The sequence below is a fragment of the Lissotriton helveticus genome, chromosome 7 (assembly GCF_964261635.1).
Source record: "Lissotriton helveticus chromosome 7, aLisHel1.1, whole genome shotgun sequence".
Classification (NCBI taxonomy): domain Eukaryota; kingdom Metazoa; phylum Chordata; class Amphibia; order Caudata; family Salamandridae; genus Lissotriton; species Lissotriton helveticus.
This window is the reverse complement of record NC_136068.1, coordinates 1,432,663,522-1,432,685,737: the sequence shown is the minus strand read 5'-3', so window position 1 is coordinate 1,432,685,737 and position 22,216 is coordinate 1,432,663,522. Positions and strand designations below refer to the sequence as shown.

Here is a 22,216-nt window from a genome sequence, read left to right as displayed (position 1 = left end):
TGCTAAAATTCTAGCATGGATCCGGCATCCCAGGACCGACTTTCGAGAACCCTGATCTAGCTCATTGCTTGGTCTACACACCAGTGAGTGCTGTTACTGCTTTTGCCTTAGTGGACTCTGATGCGTCATGGCGTTTTAAGGACAACAATTTTAAGGCAAAGGTACATATCACTGGTTAATGAGAAAAATCAGGGAATCGGTTGAACTGCCTTCATTTCCCGAGCTGCAAATGGTTAGAGCGGCAGACCCTGATGCAGAGGTCTGGCCCGGGACCAGGGTTCAATACCCGCCTTGGCGGGTCTTGGGCTCAATTTCCTCGGACCTGACATTTCTCGCCTCGGTGCCTATTCTAATCATGGGTCCCACTCTGCGACTCTGGGCAATAGCTTGCTTAATCTCCACAATGGCCCCAAAAGCACAGGGATGCCTGGTTTCACCCTGGGGGGTTCCCAGGAGTGGACACTCACAGGAAAAACCAGGAAGGGTTCCTAAGCGTTATACGGACAGCGCCGGGACACTACCTCAGGGAAGTAGCTGTGCGCTCTATAAATACCGGTACATTTACATTTACATTCATACCTCTGTTAATGGCTACCTAGATCGGTAATCTGAAACAAATATATTTGATGTGATTGATGCACCAGAATTCTACATGGTCTTAGGGACAAGCCGGCTGAGACAACATGATCTTCAAATTAATTGAGAAACACAAAATATTTTTTCTCATTTTATTGTGTGGAACACTGCTATAGGACTAAACCTAGGGTGAAAATCCAGTTTTAGTCCTGTTTCACTCCGAAGGAACCATCACCTATAACACAGAAGAAACAATCACAGAAGATCTCATAATATTATGAAGAATTTTTGAATGTCTTTAGTAAGAAAGGAGCAGATATATTAACTCCTCAATGGCACAATGAGGGCAGGATTCACATAATGATAGGAGAACCTATTCAAAACTGAAGAATATATTCTTTGACAGTGAAGAAAGAGAAGCTATTGAGAAAGTATTACTCCTACTTCCAAGTTGGAGGATCGTCTCTGTAGTCAAATCAAATGGTGAATACAGATGTGGTATTGCTTAGAAAAAACTGAACACTTTTAACATCTACAAGCCTTTTTCTCTCCTCTTGATCGGAGTCCTCCTCAAGTGTATCAAGACTTCCAAAATTTTTCATCAAACTTGATCTCTATGTGAGGATTTATTACGGGAGCAAGTTGGAAATTGGTATTGTTGGTCGGAGCTCACGGAGTTTCACTGCGTGGTATTCCACAAAGTTACAGAAAAACTCAGCGAGAGTCCATGGAATTCTGTCAACAGGCACAAAAAATAAACCGCTCGGTCTGCAATTTAGCGCAAGTAATGCAAGCAGCGCTAAAAATCTGTGCAAACTCCACCATGTGTTGTGAAGAGCGCTCAGCCATTTGTGTTCATTTTGGTGCTGCTAAAGTAGAAAATCTACTCGAGTGGCAGCAAAACTACTTGAATGGCAGCCCTCTGACCATGAATGCCAGCAAACTCCCGCGTTAGAAAATCGCGCAAAGGGATGCCAAATCTCACTTGCACTCGCCAGCTCTCATATTCTAGAGCCTTGCAGTAGAAGAAATAGTCCACCACATGCCAATTGGTGGAACTTGGCCAGAACTTTAAAGAAAAGGGTTACGCGGAGTGGCCACATTTTGCCAATTCTGCGGGTGGAGCAGAACATTCTGCCCACCCCTAGTAATTGGGTTTCAATACTCTGTATGGTAATTTATATACTTTGTGATGATCTTGAGCGTTTGTAATGCTCCAAATGCCTTCCAGCACTTCATGAATTACATCTTTTGTTATCTCTCTAATGTTTGCATGGTGGTATTCTTAGATGATATACACCTTGTGAAAGATTAGCTAAACACACTTCTGATAAAACTTTGGGCAAGATCAAGTTATGTCAAATCTCCTCAAAACCTTCTCTTTTCATGAGCAATGAGTGTCCTTGCCTCGGATGTTTTCTTCACTATGACATCATTACCAAGACCTCAATAGTTTAATATACCCCTTTGTAAATGGTGTCTAAAGTGTAAGACATTGTGGGTTTTGAATCAATGTCATAATGAATTTCGATACATAACTAAGGTCATTCAACATCCTCATTTAAAGATCTGGAAATAAAAGGATTCTTTAACAAGTGCAACCAAAAGAAGGACTTTGCCTGAGTATGTAGGTATGTACGCCTATCACACTGCATTTTACTTATATTATCATGCAACTTAACAAACAATCTACAACAGTACACTTCTGAATCATATCCAGATGCAGTGACTAGAAGTGCAAATTTGGGGTCAATCACAATTGGAGAACCTCATTTTTCTTCTTTGACCTTCAACTGGACACTAACACTATTCACTAACTTTGTGCCCACCTTTTGAACAGTTGAAAGAAATGAACACAGTTATGTAAGATTCTCCACTTGTAAAAAGATATCAAATATTGAAAACACAAATAAATTTGGATGTAACATCTGCTTTATTGAATGAGTTCTAGTATGTTTTATATGAACAAATGAAAGCTAGCATTTGTATTCTAAAATTACTGATATGCATCACATAAATTAAATGATGCTCACTATAACACATTGTTTTCATTTTCAGTAACATGAAGAACTGCTTATATCTTTATCCGATAGCTTTTAAGTAAAATGAGAACATCTACATTGGTTGCTAGGCCATAGATTTCACATACCTGTAATGCATACGATACTGAGAGTCCAACCAGTCCTGCGTTAAGACTACGTCTGCCAATCACAGCAAAAAGGGCAGCAAAGAAAACTACGCAATTTCCCAAAAACTCAACACGCACCCCAAGCCACCTATCAAAAAACAAACAAGGAATGAAAGTTAATAGGCAAACTAGTTACATTGGCAAAAATATAATTTCCTAACTAGCACTACATTGGGAATTGTAGATGGTAGGCTATATTAATTTATCTTTTATCCTATTAGTTTCAATAACACTCAACATATGGTAGGCTCAAGTGATATGTATTGCAGCAATAGCAGCATTACTGTACATCGAGCATTAAAACTAATTTTCCGACATCATCCTTCATGCTATGCTGCCCATAGCACTAGCACATTTTGCACCATGGCTCAGCATCAAATGAAAGCATTAATTTTATTGTGAAGGCTGGTGTAAGAAAGATTTTAAAACAATCAAGCCTGTTTGATTACTGTTATGCTCTCAAGTTGTATATTTAATAAACAGAAATAAAAAAGAGACTGTTTGATTACTGTTTTTTATTTCCTTTTAGGTATTCTTAGGTATTCTCCTTTTTGAATTATTAAAATATAGAATGCACATCTATACATCTATTTCATGCCATTATACATTGCATTATGATAATCAAGACTGCTTGAATAACATGTTGGTTAACCTTGGTGTGATAAAAGGTGGTGTCCATCACCACTATGGCCCCTCCTTTATATGCCGGCTGCATTGTAATTTTAGGGATTGTTTGCATTTAATTTAACGGCTTTTTGATCATACCGAGTAAGATTATGGCCTTTATTGGTTTCAAGATTCCAATTCTTAATGTCTTTATTTATCATTATTTCAAATGTATCTAACATTTTGAGTGAAATTGATGCTAAATAGGTGCTCTTAGGTTTGAATTTAGATGTCATTGTTTCCTCTCTTGTGTTTTATCGCTGATTACATTGGTAAAAAAAATTGTAACCGTAAGGATTGCATGAATCTGTAGGGTGTTGCCTCAATTACCAGTGCATTTTTCCTGTTGGTAGGTACCAACAGCCACGCACCTGCTTAACCAATGTTGGACGCAGCTAGTCTTTCGACCATGTTCATGACCTTTAAACTTGAATACTTTAACTAGCATCGGCATCGGCTGCACGCTAGGAGCTTGAAACCGAAAGGAGCAAAATTCGACTCATCAGACGGGTAAGCGCGGTACTCATATTGACAATGTCAATAACGGAGGGTTTTACCCAGCATATTGTAACTTTATCAGAGTAACACTTAGTGGCAGTTTCGTTAACACACATGATATCGGATCGTGACAAGCTTCATTATTTCACAAGGCTGTATTCTTTCTCGTGCGGAGATTAGTTCTCAGAATTTCAGTGACATCTGTTTTTTTGGTTTTTTATATATTACAAAGTCCCACTACCAATGATTCTCATGTACAAAGAGCATACATTGTTTAAAGGTGAGCGGGCACTTTGCCAGTGGTCTATTTTGACAGGACTGAGTAAAAAACTCGCATATTAAATTTAGCATTATAATTCTTATGACAGGACTGAACTCACGGTATATGGCCTCAACAGGACTTCTTACAGGAACAATAAGCAAGCGTACTATGTGACATTATGGACTTTTAACCCTGGGTGTATAAATTGGGAACTAACAACAACAAGCATTGGCATAGTCAATAGGTCCCGCCTTTGGGACCTTATATAAGTGTTTAGCAATGCAACAGTTGATGTTGTTGCACCAGGGATATTATGTTGCATAACTAAATACTTATAAGGTCCCACATCGAGAAAGAAGGGCTGAGACAAGGAAGAGAGAGAGAAGAGCTGAGTCAGGGAAGAGAGAGAGAAGGACTGAGGGAGGGAAGAGAGAAAGGAAGGCTGCATAACTAAATACTTATAAGGTCCCAAAAGCGAGATCTATTGGCTATGCCAATTCTTGTTCTTAGTGGCATCCATAGTCAGCACCTTTCTTTGTCAAACGCTGACCAGGTCTACAATAGTGGAGCTGGTGTCATTTGGGCCTCTGTTAAGACTCTTGTTGCCCTGTATACATCCATCTCACAGTAGAGATGGGGTGACTGCTAAGATTTCATTATGGAGGAGGTTAAAGTAGATAGCCTTAATGTCCTTGTTCTCTGCAGTCGGCATGCACTCTTTTGCCGGTAGAATGTATTACGACCAACTTGAAATGATGAAAGACAAGTTGTCCATTTATTAGCCCACCCCCTCCCCCCGGCACCATCAACGTTTTCATTGTGTTTTTCCCACTTTCCCTGTACATTCCATTTGGCGCTGTATCAAAGTCTGTAAATAAACAAAGTTGAAAAGGTCGGTATGCAAGCCCATGACCTTTAGTGCAGGGTGTTCAAAAAAGGCATGATGTGAAACCATGACTAGGACACCTGCTAGCTGGCAACTCTGACAATTAGCAGCCGGGGCGGCGTATTCCTAAGTAAAACTTTGGGTCCCTACTTATTACTTTACCGCAAATTTAGCACTGCGCCGATCTCGCTCTGCCTTCCATTTTCTGTCTTTCTGACGGTATCGCTCTATTTGGAGTGCAGCTGTGGAGCATAATATATGGCTATTAAGAAGGCGGTCTCAATTACCATATATCCCAATGGGCGTGGAATGAACGGACTATGAACTGTTCCCCTCAAAAGAAATAATAGATGGCAACTCTATAGTCCCAAAAACCTCCACACATGTTTCTTTCATAAATAATGGGACTGAAGCACCCATTGCTGAGCAGCAAGGCTCTGGCAACAGAGCTAACAGAAACACAGCTGTAAATAACAGGGGGCCATTTATACACAGAGGGCAGCTGGAATCAAGGGTTACAAGGATCGAAAATGGATAGGGTTTGCAAGATCATGGAGCATGAACAGTTAAGGGATTAGTAGCGTGCGCCGAATAAGGAGGGTGATAATATCTTGTTTCTACGATATTTATTAGTATGTATTTACACCCGAAAAGGAAATATTGATACAAAAGCATTATGAAAGGATCCAGGTAACAGCAATGATGCAAGGGAATTCATTCAGAAGATAAGTTTGAGTATCACGAGGAATATCCTTTTATTTCTTCTCAAAACTAGGCAACACCAGAGTTTTAGTAAGAAACACTGGCAATGTATTCAAACTGTGGAAGTAGTGGAGTAGATAAGCGAAAACAGGAAGCTGCGCAAGGTGAAAGGGTAGAAGACATAGCAGCAGATTGGGGAGACAGGGGATGAGAGAAACCCGATCTCCGGAGCGCCCAAAAGAGGGGACTAAACAGTGGATACATACACACAAAAAAGTGGAAATTAAAACAAAGAAGATCAGCTCACCAACAAAGCAGTAATAGATGCAGACATATCAAAGAAAAATGGGAAAGAAATTAACATCCGAACAAATTCTAAATGGCCTGAAAGAGGGCAGACAGTAATACGCTTTATAGTAAAAACAATCTTGGAATACTGTAAAGATATAGTCTTAAATGTATTGGGAGAGTTTAAAAGAATGGTTGATTAAAATTCATGACTACTAGCTGAAGCAGAACGTGATAATTACGATGGATGAAATAAAATGGTCCAAGGCAAAAACGTGTTTGTCCTTTAATAGCCAATAAAGTGCGGTGGGCTATAAGACTATGGACACTAACTCGCTTACCTACGGAGGTATCCTTGACCAGGCGGTCTCTTTTGCAGTAACTTTGCCCACATCTCGCCGCACCCGCTCCGCGGGTGCCGCATCGCACAGGAGTGCGTGGGACTCCGTCTGCCAGCACAGAGGGACAGCAAGGCGGCTTGGGTGAGAGGCTCGGCGGGGCTGCGAGCGTGCAGGGGACTCCAAGTACCAGGAGTCCCTGCTAGACCGTGAACCACCATCCGGTCCGCTCTCCCTGCTGGCCCGCCCCTCGTCCAACATGCCCCCTATATCACATCCTCAAACTCCCGCAGCGCGGGACGCAGCTCGGGGCGAAGACCGGGCTAAGAGCGGGCCGTTTGAGGCCGTTCGAGTACGGAGAGGACTGGACTGGCCCAACCCCTTGTGCCCTTCCCTCGGACATCTGGTCTATATCTTTGCTCTTTTATTGCATACTAGGGGTGTTTTCTATTTTGTTAGATATGTGTACCCGGGCAACACGTAGTAGGGTTAATAAGGGCGGGCCGCAAATAAATGGCCCAATGGATGATTTTATCACCCGTACTAACTTAGCCATTGATCAAGAAATATCCAAATTGCAGACTCGTGTCTCTTTGGATTTGGCCGCTGCTAGGAAATTGTCACTGGACTTTGCAAATTCAAAAAAATCCTCCTTGGGAAACATAGCAACTGCTGTAACTCCAGAGCGCCCGGCCATTCCGCACTGCATAATTACGCAGGCAGATGTTCACTATAGTCCAACCACACTCACTTCACCTCTACCCCTGTGTCCCACATCTCTGTCTGATAATCAGAATTTATCTTCTGCCACCTCCAGTCAGCTAGTCACTAATTCCCCCTCCCTGATGACTTTTGGGATACCTGTATCTAACAACACCGAAGGCAAACTACCCAAAAGGAAACGCAATTCTAGGTCTGCTTACTCGCGTAAGAAATCTAAAATTGCTGTGGCATACCAGTGCAATGTGGGAAGTGCACCTGTGACTAATGCTATAGGAGGGTGTGCCTCTCCGATTGAGGCACTCACAGAGGTAGCTGAAGAGGGAATTGCCTCTGTATCGGTTATCACAATTGCTGAGGGTGATGGTAAACATACTGAGGGACATAAAGAGGGGGATGGGGAATTTATAGGCTTGGTTTGGGAAACACTTAAGAAGCTTCTCTCTCCCTTAGACCTGAGACTATCACGCATTGAAAATAATTTGTTGGAGATGGAGAAGAGCATTATAGCTCTGGCTACTCTTGGCTTGCGTGGATTAGAACATCAAGGTCTCTTAGAGAAAGATCCAGCCCCACATGCCGTACAATCACCATCTTTATTACCTGTTATAGTGCGGCCAGTCCCCAAACCACGAACTATAGGTGTGGATCGAAAAATCGTCGACCTCACATCTACACAACTGAAGCTCCCCATCACCCAACCTCCTGTAAATCCCAATGCTAGCGCTCCCCTAAGACCAAATGCCAGCAAAGCTGTTCACCAACCAACCCAGGGCCCACGTAGTAAGAACATTTTTCGAGGGGGTTACATTGATCTCCCTCCGGAGGCTAATGAGTATGTGGTTGTGTTGACGGGGGTCCCCCGGCTTGGAAATGACCAGCACGAGACCGACTGGTCTCTGAAGAATAAGACCATGCACTGGCTTAACGTGAATAGACCGATTCCAAACGGTCGGAGAAGCAGAGTCCTAATGGTCCGTCGAGTCCCATGGGTGGGTCCCTCTTGGAAATCTAGCCCGGGGGACTGTATAGTGGTAACATTCGAGGATCCATACACGGCGCACCATATTTGCTCATGGGCTATTGATGGCGAAGGTCTACCTATTGTACCTAGGCCACTGTCCTTTTTCTATCCCCCACGCAGCACGCACATGCAGGATGGCGACTGGTCTCTGGTACGCCATCGGCCACGGAGAGGGCTCTCAAATAAAGACAAAGATCGAGATCTATCGAGACGCTGGCTAGGGCTCCCTACTATGAACAGGTTCGGCTGCCTCGAGGATGTTGACTGACGCCCAAGGCTATCTGTATCTCCAGTGCCTAAAAAGGGCCTCTTATTTTTGGGGTCCTCAAATCACTTATCCCTGTCGTCTGATTCTGAGGATATCAATCCTACCACATTTATACAATCTATGTTAAATCCCCAGCAAACTGAGGGGGCTTTGAACTTCTCAAATAATTTAGGATCCCAAGCAGCAGTTCAGGATCTAGATGTTTCTCCTATGATACCTGTGTCACCACATCGAATGGCCCCACCAGATGGCATGCGACCCAACGTAACCAGGGCCGTTTGCCGATCCCAGAATGAGCCCCTCCAAAGACAAAATATCGCTGTTGTAACAGTGCCAGGAATAGTGCCAGATCCCGCTACATTGGCTAGGTTGCCGAGAGAGGTTACCCCCGGTAGAACTCAGATAAAGATCCTAAGTTGGAACGTGGCAGGGCTTGCCCGTAACTTTGACATACCAGAGTGGAATTCTTTTTTGGATCCTTTTAGCATCTGTCTCCTACAGGAAACTTGGTGCTTAGAACCTAGACACAGGGTAGGCTTTACAACCTACTTTGTTCCAGCCACTCAACAACCAGGCAGTAAAGGTCGCCCGTCTGGCGGCCTACTTATTTGGGTCAGTATTGCTCTGGGTCTTAGTGTTAATCATAAATTCACCCAATCCCCCGATCTCCAGAGACTAACTATACAGTGCCAGAGGGGCAGGAAGTTAGAAGTGTTTAACCTCTATCTAAGGGGGGCCAGAGGAGGGGTATCAATGTTATCTTCAACAGGACTAAATAGTGAACTTGAATCCTGTAACATTGACTCCTATGTAATCCTTGCAGGCGATTTTAACTGCTGCTTTGAGCCTCTGGCAAGTGAGGATATACTAGATAATTGGGAAGATGACACAAGGAGAGGTATCCCCACGCTTGCCTTAGACCCGATCCAAAAATGGACGCAGAGTGCAATTGATATTAATTCTCTCTGTATGGAACACGCCCTGAGAGCAACTAATGGGCGCTCCAACTCAGACCTAAGGGGAGCGCACACCTACAATAGGCTGGGACATACCTCCAGAATAGATTACATCATGCTGAACTACAATTTATGGCCATTCCACCAAGATATGGAAGTCTTATCTTCTTGTGATAGCGATCATAATCCCTTGTCTCTAACTCTTACCCCACCATGGCAGGTCGGGAACCAGGTCAAGGCCGCCTCTGCATGGAAATCATCCCATGAACTTGTTCACTCCAATTGTGGTAGGCGGCTAAAATGGGCTAAAGTAGCAGCGGACGAGGGTAGGATGGAACAAGCGAGGACCATAATGGTGGCTATGAGGTCGAACTTAGATGTTCTGGAAAACACCGACCTTACTGCCCTAGCGACCTTTACAGAAACCATCTCGGCCCTAAGTGAGTTGCTTATCATTCCGCAAAGTAGGGTAAGGGCCGGGACGAGAAGTGTCTCTAGGGCGAGAGACAAATGGTATACTTCAGAATGTCGGGTCGCTAAAACGGAGCTCATTCTTGCTGTGAAATCCAAAGATCCAGGGAAAATTAGACTTGCCAGGAAATTATATAAAAAAACTATAGTTTTGGCCAAGGAAGCATATGATTTCATCTTTTGGAGTGACCTAATGAAGGCGAGTTCCAAGAAAGACTCTAAGGGGTTTTGGGATATGATGAGAGCCAGGGATAATCCCATTGATGTACAACTGACCTGTAACATCTCAGGGGAGGCTTGGTTTCTCCACTTCTCTAAGCTATACTCTATCCCCTTAGTTGTATCACAATCTAGCACAGACTCCCTACCTAGATTGCCGGTAACCAGCGCAATCAATGATTACCCCTTTAGTGTCAAGGAAGTAGAAGGGGCAATTAGGTCCCTTGTTATAAACAAAGCTGCTGGCCCGGAGGGCATTCCTGGCGATCTGTTGAAGGAAAACGTACGCGAGTGGAGTAGACTAATTGCTTCACTCCTGAATGAGGCTGTTTTAGGAGGCTGCCTATCTGACTCTTGGAGGGGTGCTGAGGTCGTCCCGATTTTTAAGAAAGGCTGTCGGGACGACCCAGCCAATTACCGTCCAATCAGTCTGCTCGACTCAACACAAAAGGTAGCAGGCAAAGTAATCTTAGGCAGGATCCTCCATTGGGCTGAAGAAAATCAGGTACTATCGGATTTCCAGGCCGGATTTAGATCAGGAACGGGTACAATCGAGCAGACATTTCGCTTATTAATGTTGTATTGGAAAGTGGTTGTATTGGGCAGGGGTAGTTTGTATCTAATTTTCATCGATTTACGGACTGCCTTTGACCTGGTCCCACGAGCCCATCTGTGGAATGTTCTGGAAGGGCTGGGTATCCCCCCTTACTTGCTGGGTTTGCTTATCAAGTTCCATGAGTGCAACTTTGCTCAGATTAGGTGGGGTGATCAGGGGCAAAAAACACCTTGCATACCTGCAGATAGGGGTGTCCGCCAGGGATGTGTGCTAGCCCCCACTCTGTTTTCACTCTACGTAAACGGAGTGGTTGAGCATCTTCTTCAACAACCAACAGATGCACCCTCCCTGGCTGGAAGGAAAATACCTACGCTCCTATTTGCAGATGATACCCTCCTAATCTCAAAGACTCCTGTTGGCATCCAAAAGTTGCTTTCTAGCTTTAAGGACTTTTGTGACATCAAGGGCCTAGCTATCAATATAAGCAAAACCAAATTCCTTGTTCTAAACCATCCCAGGAAATCCGTTATCCCCCCTGTCTTAGATTCTGTCCCCCTTGATAGGGTTAAGGAGTTTGACTATTTGGGCATAAGACTCTGTGACTCCATGAACTGGAAGGCCCATCATCAAAAAATCTTTTTGACTCACAAGAGGGTTACAGGGGCCCTGCTAAAAGAACAACGCGCCTCATCCCTTAAACCCATTGGGGCACTATTAGACATATACAGGGCAAGGGTGGTGAGTGCTGCATTGTATGGTGCGGAATTGTGGGGTGTACAGAGAGTTAACACTTTAACTTACCTCGAAAACAACTTTCATAAAGATCTTATGAAGTTGCCTCATAGTACCCCCACACTCCCTCTCCTGCTTGATGCAGGCACACGCCCAATAAGTGAGCAAGCTAGGCTACGTCCCCTCCTATTATGGGCCCGGATATGGAATGTCCCAGAATTATGCAGCTATGCTGATGCCCTAAGAGAACTCCTTGCTCTACCTGGTTGGCATAAGGTTGGGTGGCTTAGGGAAGTCAAGCGGCTTCTCTAGGAATTGGGTTTAGGAGACGCCTGGGTCAACAGAACACCCCCATCAAAGCAGGTGCTCAAGAATTTATATTGGGCATGGGCGACTAATGTGAGAACGAACAACTCCAATCTTTGTAGATCAGCTCTAGAGTTTTTTGTAATTAAGGAGCTCCCTTACAGAGAACCCTACCTGGACTTGATCCATAATCTGTGGGACAGATCACTGTATTTTAGATTTAGGGTGGGAGTTCTTCCATTGGGGCAGCTAACCTCCACTTGGAAGCCTCCGTTGCAAACCATACCATACTGCCCTTTCTGTGAATTAAAGGTTGAGTCCACTGCCCACCTGTTGTTTGAGTGTCCCGCATATGTAGTTCCCAGATCCAGATGGCTGAAATCATTATGTAGGAGCCTTGGTACTAGATCACATCAGGAGGCTCTACGTATACTACGATCGGATGCCCGTCCTTTGTTCGCCTGCTGTCTGGCTAAATTCCTGGGTTGGGCTTGGCGGTTAAGAACTGCAAAGAAACTTTTGCTCCAGTAAAATGTTCTGTCGGAATCTGCATCTACTCTGTTTTTACGTCAGGCAAATAGTTTATTATATGGCCTATTATTGTCCTTGTAGCTTTTATATAATGTGTATTGTTAGATTTTTATGTATTTTTTATTACTGTTGTATTGTAATGCTTTTATGATATGTAAATATATCGAAATAAAGCTATCCAACATATAAGACTATGTCACCAAGTCAGTAAGCCCATGTTGTGGCTCTCTACAGTAATACTTTTCACTCGTGTGAAGAGAGAACGTGGCCTTGGCACAGTTAAGCAAGACTGTCTCCGACAGCAGCTTCAGTCAGGTAGGACCCCGTTATTTCCACGTTTCTGAGGTCCACCGGAACTGAGAGGCAGCGACAATGCAAACAAAGAATGAGAGGAAACTTAACCAGTGGAAGATGATGCCTGGCAGGTGCATTCACACGCAGCCGCCAGTACTGATGCTACGCCAACCACTCCTGCGACCAGGCCACGTTTTCCCAAGTTTTCCACGATGCTCCATTTCCTTGCAAAACATTCACATCTTCCCTAGCGTTTATGCAAATGATAGGGGCGGTGGAAGCAAAGAATGGAGAGGGTAGGCAGAATGAACCGATGAAATGTGCTTGCTTTAATGAGAACAGTGGATTGCTATCAGATCAATATTAAGGTCACAAATGAACCGACTCGGAGCGCTTCTGTAGTTTAACTCTTACAATGAACAGTAAGACAGAATGCAGTGTTTCCAAGCTTGGGTCTCCAACAGTCAAACACTGCGTGAATAGCTTTCAGATCTGGCTCACAATACACGTTAAAACTGAAGAGGCGTGAACTGTGTGTAAAATGTGAGCGATACGATCTCAGAAACGATCAGAATTGTCCGAATCTGTTTGCAAAACTGTCTGTAACTGCTGAGGCAAAATGAATGAAGTGAATGCAGGTTTTATTTTTCAATACATGCCTTTAGCCACAAGATGGCTCTCCCATACAAGACAAGCAGGGCCGGACTGGGAAGTGAAAGCAGCCCTGGCAAATTTTGCCAGACCAGCCCCCGTCCGGCGCGTAGCGAGCCAGCCCAAGCCTGGCACGTAGCGAGCGAGCGCAGCGAGCGAGCCCGACGGCCACTAAGGGGGCTTAGGGGGCTTTTCCCCCCAAGAAATTTTTAAAAAACGACAGACCAAAATGGTGAATTTTACAGCACATTTTTCATTACATATTCAAATTGTATCAACTTTCAAAGCACAGTAAACAGTAGATGATGACCTTAAAGAACATCAGGTTACCCACCCAGTCATATGTGTCCATAGGCATTCTTTCAGAGAGCACCAAAAATAGACACAAGTAGTGAATCAGAGAACAAAGTAAAAGTGAGACCAACCCCCACATGGTGTGTAGCGAGCAAGCGCCGTGAGCAACCACTAGGGTGAGTTTGGGGGGTTAGAGGTCTGAACACTCATGAAAAACAAATGAAGACGTCTGCATAATACATTCATTGACAAAAAATATTGTATAGAAACGCTGGGAGCATGAACAAGCACTGACTGCAGCAATAGATCTGGCTATGTTTCTTACGTGGGGAGGAGAGAGAGGGGGGAGAGAGAGAGAGAGAGAGAGAGAGTGCGACAGAAGAAGAGAAAGGTAGAAGTAGAGGGAGAAACAGAGGAAGAGAATGAGAGAGAGGAATGAGTGGAATGAGAGAAAGATGGGGAGAGGGATGGAAAGAGATAGAGAGGGATGGAAAGAGAGAGAGAGAGGAAAGAGATATATATATATATATATAGAGAGAGATATATATATAGAGAGAGAGAGATAGATAGAGAGAGATATATATAGAGAGAGAGATATAGAGAGCGAGACAGATATATATAGAGAGAGAGAGATAGAGAGAGAGAGAGAGATATATATAGAGAGAGAGAGAGATATATATATATATAGAGAGAGAGATATATGTATATATATAGAGAGAGATATATATAGAGAGAGATAGAGATATCGAGAGAGGGAGATATAGAGAGAGGGAGATATAGAGAGAGGGAGATATAGAGAGAGGGAGATATAGAGAGAGAGAGATATATATATATAGAGAGAGATATATATAGATATAGAGAGAGAGATAGAGGTCACCAAACCAGCAGCCTGATTATAACTTTAGAACTAACATGAAAACTCTCAACAATGCCATCAAACCCATACACCTCACACACCCACTTTTATAAGCATTCCAATAACACATAGGAAAGAACAGACACACCCCATATTAACAAGATCGACCAAGAACACAAGCAGGTGGATTAACAAACACTACTAACACAGGTTAGGTGGAAGATCAAATTATCCACACTCTACTGTGATATGTCGACAAGTACTAGAAGTGGGCGAGCAAAGAAATTAACAGGGAGAGCCGAGACAGAGCCAAGCCAAGGGTGGGCTCTGGCTGTAAAAGCTCATGCGCGAGCTGAGCCCTGAAAATCATGCAAGAAACAACATATTAGAATATAAGTTGTCTTCAAAATTAAAAAAAAGTGTTTCTTTAATATTGAGTGTTTCACCTTAGTCCATCAGATTGTATCTCTGCATCGAGAAGAATTTATTGCAAGCGAAAGGTTTTAAACAGAAATTTACAAATATTCCTGCCCACGCCATGCTAAAAATTCTATTAGTGAACTATGAAGCAAGTGAGTTGTCATTTCTACCCTATATGTGGCCTAAATTCTTATCATACAGAGAGTAACATTAAATCAATCACAAAAGAGGTTTTTGTACTGCACACAACCCAAACACACTTATTTGAAGGTGCTCTGATATGTGATAATGATGAAAAAGGAGGCTCTGAGGCAAAATATTTGCTCAGGATTACACTGTTTGGTAAACCACGGACGCCGGGGTTGATAGCAGATTTTCGAGTTTCACACTGTGCAGTTCAGCCACTTGATGGGTATCTCTTTCTGACATCAAAGGTTAATGGTTTGTCCTTAATTCTTGGAAGAGGAGATTAGCATGTGGGTGACAGTCACAATCCACATTTTATTTTCTGGGGTTTTACATAGTGCGCACTTGTGAAAGCTTAACAACAGACAATGACCACCTTGCATGCTGTTTTTTAAATGTTGCAGGTAGATTTGTCAGATTTACAGAATGCGGAACTGAGGCCCGGATTTAAACCTTGTTGTCCCCCATGTTACATGGTTGTCAGCTGTACCCACTAGGCCACATAACCTTCGTTCTTTTTGGGCTCAAGATTCTAAGATGAACCCGAGCTGAGCCAGAGCCGGCATTTACCTCAAGCATGGTTTGAGCTTTCAGTGGCTTGCTCCTGTCTAGCAAGTACAACCGTTAGGTAACATAACATAAAATAACATTTGATCTCTAATTGAGTCATATCCTTCCATCAGTTGAGCGCTTGCTTTTTTTCAGTTCAGATCCCTCTGCCACGGTTTTCTAGGATAGACCCACCTCCACTGGTGTGAGTCATTCCTTGCTTGACTTGAATCTCATTTGCCTGTAGTTTGAGGTCTATACTTCCTCCGAGGAGTTTAATTCTCTCCTGGATTGAGTCCTATCTTCCTTCTTTTTAATTTTAATTTTTTTTATTTTATATAGCGCAAACTCGACCCAAAGGTATAAGCCAAGTTACATGAGCACCAGTTGTGTTACAGATGGACACATTCATTTTGTTAGGCAAAGGGAGATTAATTGGTTTGCCCAGAATCACAGGATGTTGAGCGTCCCTGCTGAGACTCGAACCCAGTTTCCCAGCTTCGAAGTCGACTGCTCTAGCTGTTAGGCCACAACCTTGGTGGGGAGTTCTAGCATCTATATAAATTAATCTTATAAATTAAGTTGTCTCATGGTTAGAGTTCTATACCTTCATTAATTGAGGCCTATAATCCAAGGGGTTGAGTCCAAACCTTCATTGGTGGGAGTCCTACACTCCCATGGCCTTATCCTAGTCAAAGAATATAACCAGGATCTTGTCTCATGTCCTAGCAACAATAACCCTGGTGATGTACTTCTGAGGAGAAATGACCAGAAACCTTTACAATATGTTGCAAAGCAGCAAACCTCAGCCAGGCTTTAAAGATCACTGTGTATAAAACAGCATGTGTAAAGAGCTCTCATGAATATTCATCATGTGCCTCGTGTCTGAGCCCAACCACTCCAGTAAGGTAGGGTTGTGAATTGGGAGCGGCAGCTACTGGGATCCGTGTACAAAATAATTTATGGATGGAATAGATGGTGAACTGGGTCTACTCCCCCATTCAGCTCTTCAATGTCTTTAAGAGAGAGTTGTTGTTGTGTATTAATGACATATAATTAAAGTTCCCATTCTGGTGAGCGCTATATGATGTAGAGTTGGGCAAGCCACTGAAGCTCCAGCCAGGCTCGAGTCGAGACAGATGCCTGCCTCTGGCTCAGCTCGAGGTCCTCTGGACCCCTCAAGACCAGAGGGAGCAGAGCTCTGCCGGCCAAAGCAAAAGGGATACCAATACTGCGGCTTAGTTGTACAATGTGATACATGGCATCAATCCCGGCTGAACACATTTTGTGGCGCTAGGCAATATTTTATTTCACCAAGCAGCTTTTTCTTCATTATCACATCGAAAGAGCCTACAAACACGCGAGCTCAGGCTGTGGACTGTACAAAAATCTGATTTAATAGAATATGAAGTTGCTTAATTTCTGATATATGTTGCTGTCATCTTGCGAGAAAAACGTCAGTCATCATAAGTTCAGTTTAATTATGAGTGACTGTCAGTGACTGACAGTCACTGATAATTACACTGAACTTGTGAAAATGTCACACACATAGCAATCTGAAACCTTGGCAGCTACGGCCGGGCACTGTCTGGCAGGCTCAGGCTCTAGCTGACGACTCCGACTTAAAAGACAGTCAAAATAGACAGCTAACAGGGGAACATCTTAACGAGGGAGCTGAGGACGGAGCAGGTCAGTGGTCAGGGGGAGAGGCCTTTCTCTTGTTGCCGCGCTTAGTTTCTCTCGTCCACATGCATGCAGAGCGCGGGGCCTGTGAGATCAATCGGCCTGCTGGGCCCGGCCCCTGCTGAGAACACACTAGTTCTTACAAAATACCCTCCTCTGAGGCCTGCCGCAGCACACTCCTTAGGACAAGATGCCTAAACACATCCACCCGAAATGATGTTTTCTTTGCAATTCACACCGAAACCGCATTAAAGCGGGGGATGGGAACTCAGGCCTGACAGCTCCCTGTTGTATCAGTTCACCAATAAGGCCTCGCAAAGACCTGGCAAGCCTCTGGATAAATTGCATTTTCCTAGGGTTAATTAAGCTGTCTTGAGCCAACTTCAGTGTTTGTATTAAAGACAGACAGTCAAGATACACTTACTCACTCACTGTCACGCTGTCACGGACCACGGCCGGGTCGGGCCGTGCTGTTGGTGGCAGACACAAGACAGGAGGGCTGCCTACTTCCAGGGGCGCGGGTAGCGTGCCAGCGGCCCCGGGCCTAGCCACCACAGTACAATAAATTAAATGATGGGGGCCGCTCGGCGCTCCGGTCCTCTCCTGGCTCTGGCTGGCTCTCGTGATCAGGGCCTGCAACCTGCTGTAGTAGGGCACACTGACTGCGCAGTTTTAATTGCCCCTATTCAATGCGCATGCGTGAAAGACAGCACCCTAGGCGGTGCGCAGACGCGCCGGAGGAGGCAGGGCATAACTGCGCGCTGCGCACAGTCAGGCACCTCCCTCTCCTCCAACGTTCCGTTTTTTTTTTTTTTTTTTTAGGTTGCACCGCCCATCAGTGCAAAGGTCGACAATCAGGCTTGTGTTGCTGTCAGCTGCAGTGTATGGGCGGCGCGGCACTTTAAGCCTGAGTGAGTACAGTACTGTTGGGTGGGGTGGCCAGTTTTGGATCAGGGTCAGGGGGCCGGTTTTGTGAGTGGGGGCCGATTTTCGGTCCGACCCGACCGGTACAGCGTGTCAGTGTCAGACTGTCTGACACTGACACGCTGTACCGGTCGGGTCGGACCGAAAATCGGCCCCCACTCACAAAACCGGCCCCCACTCACAAAACCGGCCCCCTGACCCTGATCCAAAACCGGCCACCCCACCCAGACAGTACTGTACTCACTCAGTCTTAGAGTGCCGCGCCGCCCATACACTGCAGCAGACAGCAACACAAGCCTGATTGTCGACCTTTGCACTGATGTGCGGTGCAACCTAAAAAAAAAAACTAAAAAAAAAAGCGGAAGCGGAACGTTAGAGGAGAGGGAGGTGCCTGACTGTGCGCAGCGCGCAGTTATGCCCTGCCTCCTCCATCGCGTCTGCGCACCGCCTAGGGTGCTGTCTTTCGCGCATGCGCATTGAATAGGGGCAATTAAAACTGCGCAGTCAGTGTGCCCTACTACAGCAGGTTGCAGGCCCTGATCACGAGAGCCATCCAGAGCCAGGAGAGGACCGGAGCGCCGAGCGGCCACCATCATTTAATTTATTGTACTGTGGTGGCTAGGCCCGGGGCCGCTGGCACGCTGCCCGCGCCCCTGGAAGTAGGCAGCCCTCCTGTCCTGTGTCTGCCACCAACAGCGCGGCCCGACCCGGCCGTGGTCCGTGACGGCGTGACCGTGAGTGAGTAAGTGTATCTTGACTGTCTGTCTTTAATGCAAACACTGAAGTTAGCTCAAGACAGCTTAATTAACCCTTGGAAAATGCAATTTATCCAGAGGCTTGCCAGGTCTTTGCGAGGCCTTATTGGTGAACTGATACAACAGGGAGCTGTCAGGCCTGAGTTCCCATCCCCCGCTTTAATGCGGTTTCGGTGTGAATTGCAAAGAAAACATCATTTCGGGTGGATGTGTTTAGGCATCTTGTCCTAAGGAGTGTGCTGCGGCAGGCCTCAGAGGAGGGTATTTTGTAAGAACTAGTGTGTTCTCAGCAGGGGCCGGGCCCAGCAGGCCGATTGATCTCACAGGCCCCGCGCTCTGCATGCATGTGAACGAGAGAAACCAAGCGCGGCAACAAGAGAAAGGCCTCTCCCCCTGACCACTGACTTGCTCCGTCCTCAGCTCCCTCGTTAAGATGTTCCCCTGTTAGCTGTCTATTTTTACTGTCTTTTAAGTCGGAGTCGTCAGCTAGAGCCTGAGCCTGCCAGACAGTGCCCGGCCGTAGCTGCCAAGGTTTCAGATTGCTATGTGTGTGACATTTTCATAAGTTCAGTGTAATTATGAGTGACTGTCAGTCACTGACAGTCACTCATAATTAAACTGAACTTATGATGACTGACGTTTTTCTCGCAAGATGACAGCAACATATATCAGAAATTAAGCAACTTCATATTCTATTAAATCAGATTTTTGTACAGTCCACAGCCTGAGCTCGCGTGTTTGTAGGCTCTTTCGATGTGATAATGAAGAAAAAGCTGCTTGGTGAAATAAAATATTGCCTAGCGCCACAAAATGTGTTCAGCCGGGATTGATGCCATGTATCACATTGTACAACTAAGCCGCAGTATTGGTATCCCTTTTGCTTTGGCCGGCAGAGCTCTGCTCCCTCTGGTCTTGAGGGGTCCAGAGGACCTCGAGCTGAGCCAGAGGCAGGCATCTGTCTCGACTCGAGCCTGGCTGGAGCTTCAGTGGCTTGCCCAACTCTACATCATATAGCGCTCACCAGAATGGGAACTTTAATTATATGTCATTAATACACAACAACAACTCTCTCTTAAAGACATTGAAGAGCTGAATGGGGGAGTTGACCCAGTTCACCATCCATAAATTATTTTGTACACGGATCCCAGTAGCTGCCGCTCCCAATTCTCAACCCTACCTTACTGGAGTGGTTGGGCTCAGACACGAGGCACATGATGAATATTCATGGGAGCTCTTTACACATGCTGTTTTATACACAGTGATCTTTAAAGCCTGGCTGAGGTTTGCTGCTTTGCAACATATTGTAAAGGTTTCTGGTAATTTCTCCTCAGGAGTACATCACCAGGGTTATTGTTGCTAGGACATGAGACAAGATCCTGGTTATATTGTTTGACTAGGATAAGGCCATGGGAGTGTAGGACTCCCACCAATGAAGGTTTGGACTCGACCCCTTGGATTATAGGGCTCAGTTAATGGAGGTATAGAACTCTAACCATGAGACGACTTAATTTATAAGATTCAACTATAGATGCTAGAACTCCCCACCAAGGTTGTGGCCTAACAGCTAGAGCAGCCGACTTCGAAGCTGGGAAACTGGGTTCGAGTCTCAGCAGGGACGCTCAACATCCTGTGATTCTGGGCAAACCACTTAATCTCCCTTTGCCTAACAAAATGAATGTGTCCATCTGTAACACAACTGGTGCTCATGTAACTTGGCTTATACCTTCGGGTCGAGTTTGCGCTATATAAAATAAAAAAAATTATAATTAAAAAGAAGGAAGTTAGGACTCAATCCAGGAGAGAATTAATCTCCTCGGAGGAAGTATAGACCTCAAACTACAGGCAAATGAGATTCAAGTCAAGCAAGGAATGACTCACACCAGTGGAAGTGGGTCTATCATAGAAAACCGTGGCAGAGGGATCTGAACTGAAAAAAAGCAAGCGCTCAACTGATGGAAGGATATGACTCAATTAGAGATCAAATGTTATTTTATGTTATGTTACCTAACGGTTGTACTTGCTACTGAAGGATCAAACCAGGCTTGAGGTAAATGCCGGCTCTGGGTCAGCTCGGGTTCATCTTAGAATCTTGAGCCCAAAAAGAACAAAGGTTATGTGTCCTAGTGGCTACAGCTGACAACCATGTAACATGGGGGACAACAAGGTTTAAATCCGGGCCTCAGCTCCGCATTCTGTAAATCTGACAAATCTACCTGCAACATTTAAAAAACAGCATGCAAGGTGGTCTTTGTCTGTTGTTAAGCTTTCACAAGTGCGCACTATGTAAAACCGCAGAAAATAAAATGTGGATTGTGACTGTCACCCACACGCTAATCTCCTCTTCCAAGAATTAAAGACTAACCATTAACCTTTGATGTCAGAAAGAGATACCCATCAAGTGGCTGAACTGCACAGTGTGAAACTCGAAAATCTGCTATCAACCCCGGCTTCTGTGGTTGAACAAACAGTGTAATCCTGAGCAAATATTTTGCCTCAGAGCCTCCTTTTTCATCATTATCACATATCAGAGCACCTTCAAATAAGTGTGTTTGGGTTGTGTGCAGTACAAAAACCTCTTTTGGGATTGATTTAATGTTACTCTCTGTATGATAAGAATTTAGGCCACATATACGGTAGAAATGACAACTCACTTGCTTCTTAGTTCACTAATAGCATTTTTAGCATGGCGTGGGCAGGAATATTTGTAAATTTCTGTTTAAAACCATTCGCTTGCAATAAATACTTCTCGATGCAGAGATACAATCTGATGGACTAAGGTGAAACACACAATATTAAAGAAACACTTTTTTTTATTTTGAAGACAACTTATATTCTAATATGTTGTTTCTTGCATGATTTTCAGGGCTCAGCTCGCGCATGAGCTTTTACAGCCAGAGCCCACCCTTGGCTTGGCTCTGTCTCGGCTCTCCCTGTTAATTTCTTTGCTCGCCCACTTCTAGTACTTGTAGACATATCACAGTAGAGTGTGGATAATTTGATCTTCCACCTAACCTGTGTTAGTAGTGTCTGCTAATCCACCTGCTTGTGTTCTTGGTCGATCTTGTTAATATGGGGTGTGTCTGTTCTTTCCTATGTGTTATTGGAATGCTTATAAAAGTGGGTGTGTGAGGTGTATGGGTTTGATGGCATTGTTGAGAGTTTTCATGTTAGTTCTAAAGTTATAATCAGGCTGCTGGTTTGGTGACCTCTATCTCTCTCTATATATCTATATATATCTCTCTCTCTCTCTATATCTCTCTCTATATATCTCCCTCTCTCTATATCTCCCTCTCTCTATATCTCTATCTCTCTCTATATATATATATCTCTCTCTATATATATATATATTCACTGAAAAAACCATAGGCTATAGACAATATATAGTTAGGGATTAGCATTTAAAAAACCTTATTTTAC

The 22,216-nt window shown here is 44.4% G+C and overlaps 1 protein-coding gene across 2 annotated transcripts in view; it reads right to left on the bottom strand.

The window, feature by feature from the left end:
- The window catches only part of ABCC3 (ATP binding cassette subfamily C member 3), a 708,094-nt gene that overhangs the window by 93,805 nt on the left and 592,073 nt on the right, over positions 1 to 22,216 (bottom strand). For both annotated transcript variants that reach the window (XM_078654774.1, XM_078654775.1), the window contains exon 25: positions 2,726 to 2,852. In XM_078654774.1, the coding sequence (XP_078510900.1) occupies positions 2,726 to 2,852 (127 nt within the window). The remainder of the gene's footprint in view (positions 1 to 2,725; positions 2,853 to 22,216) is intronic.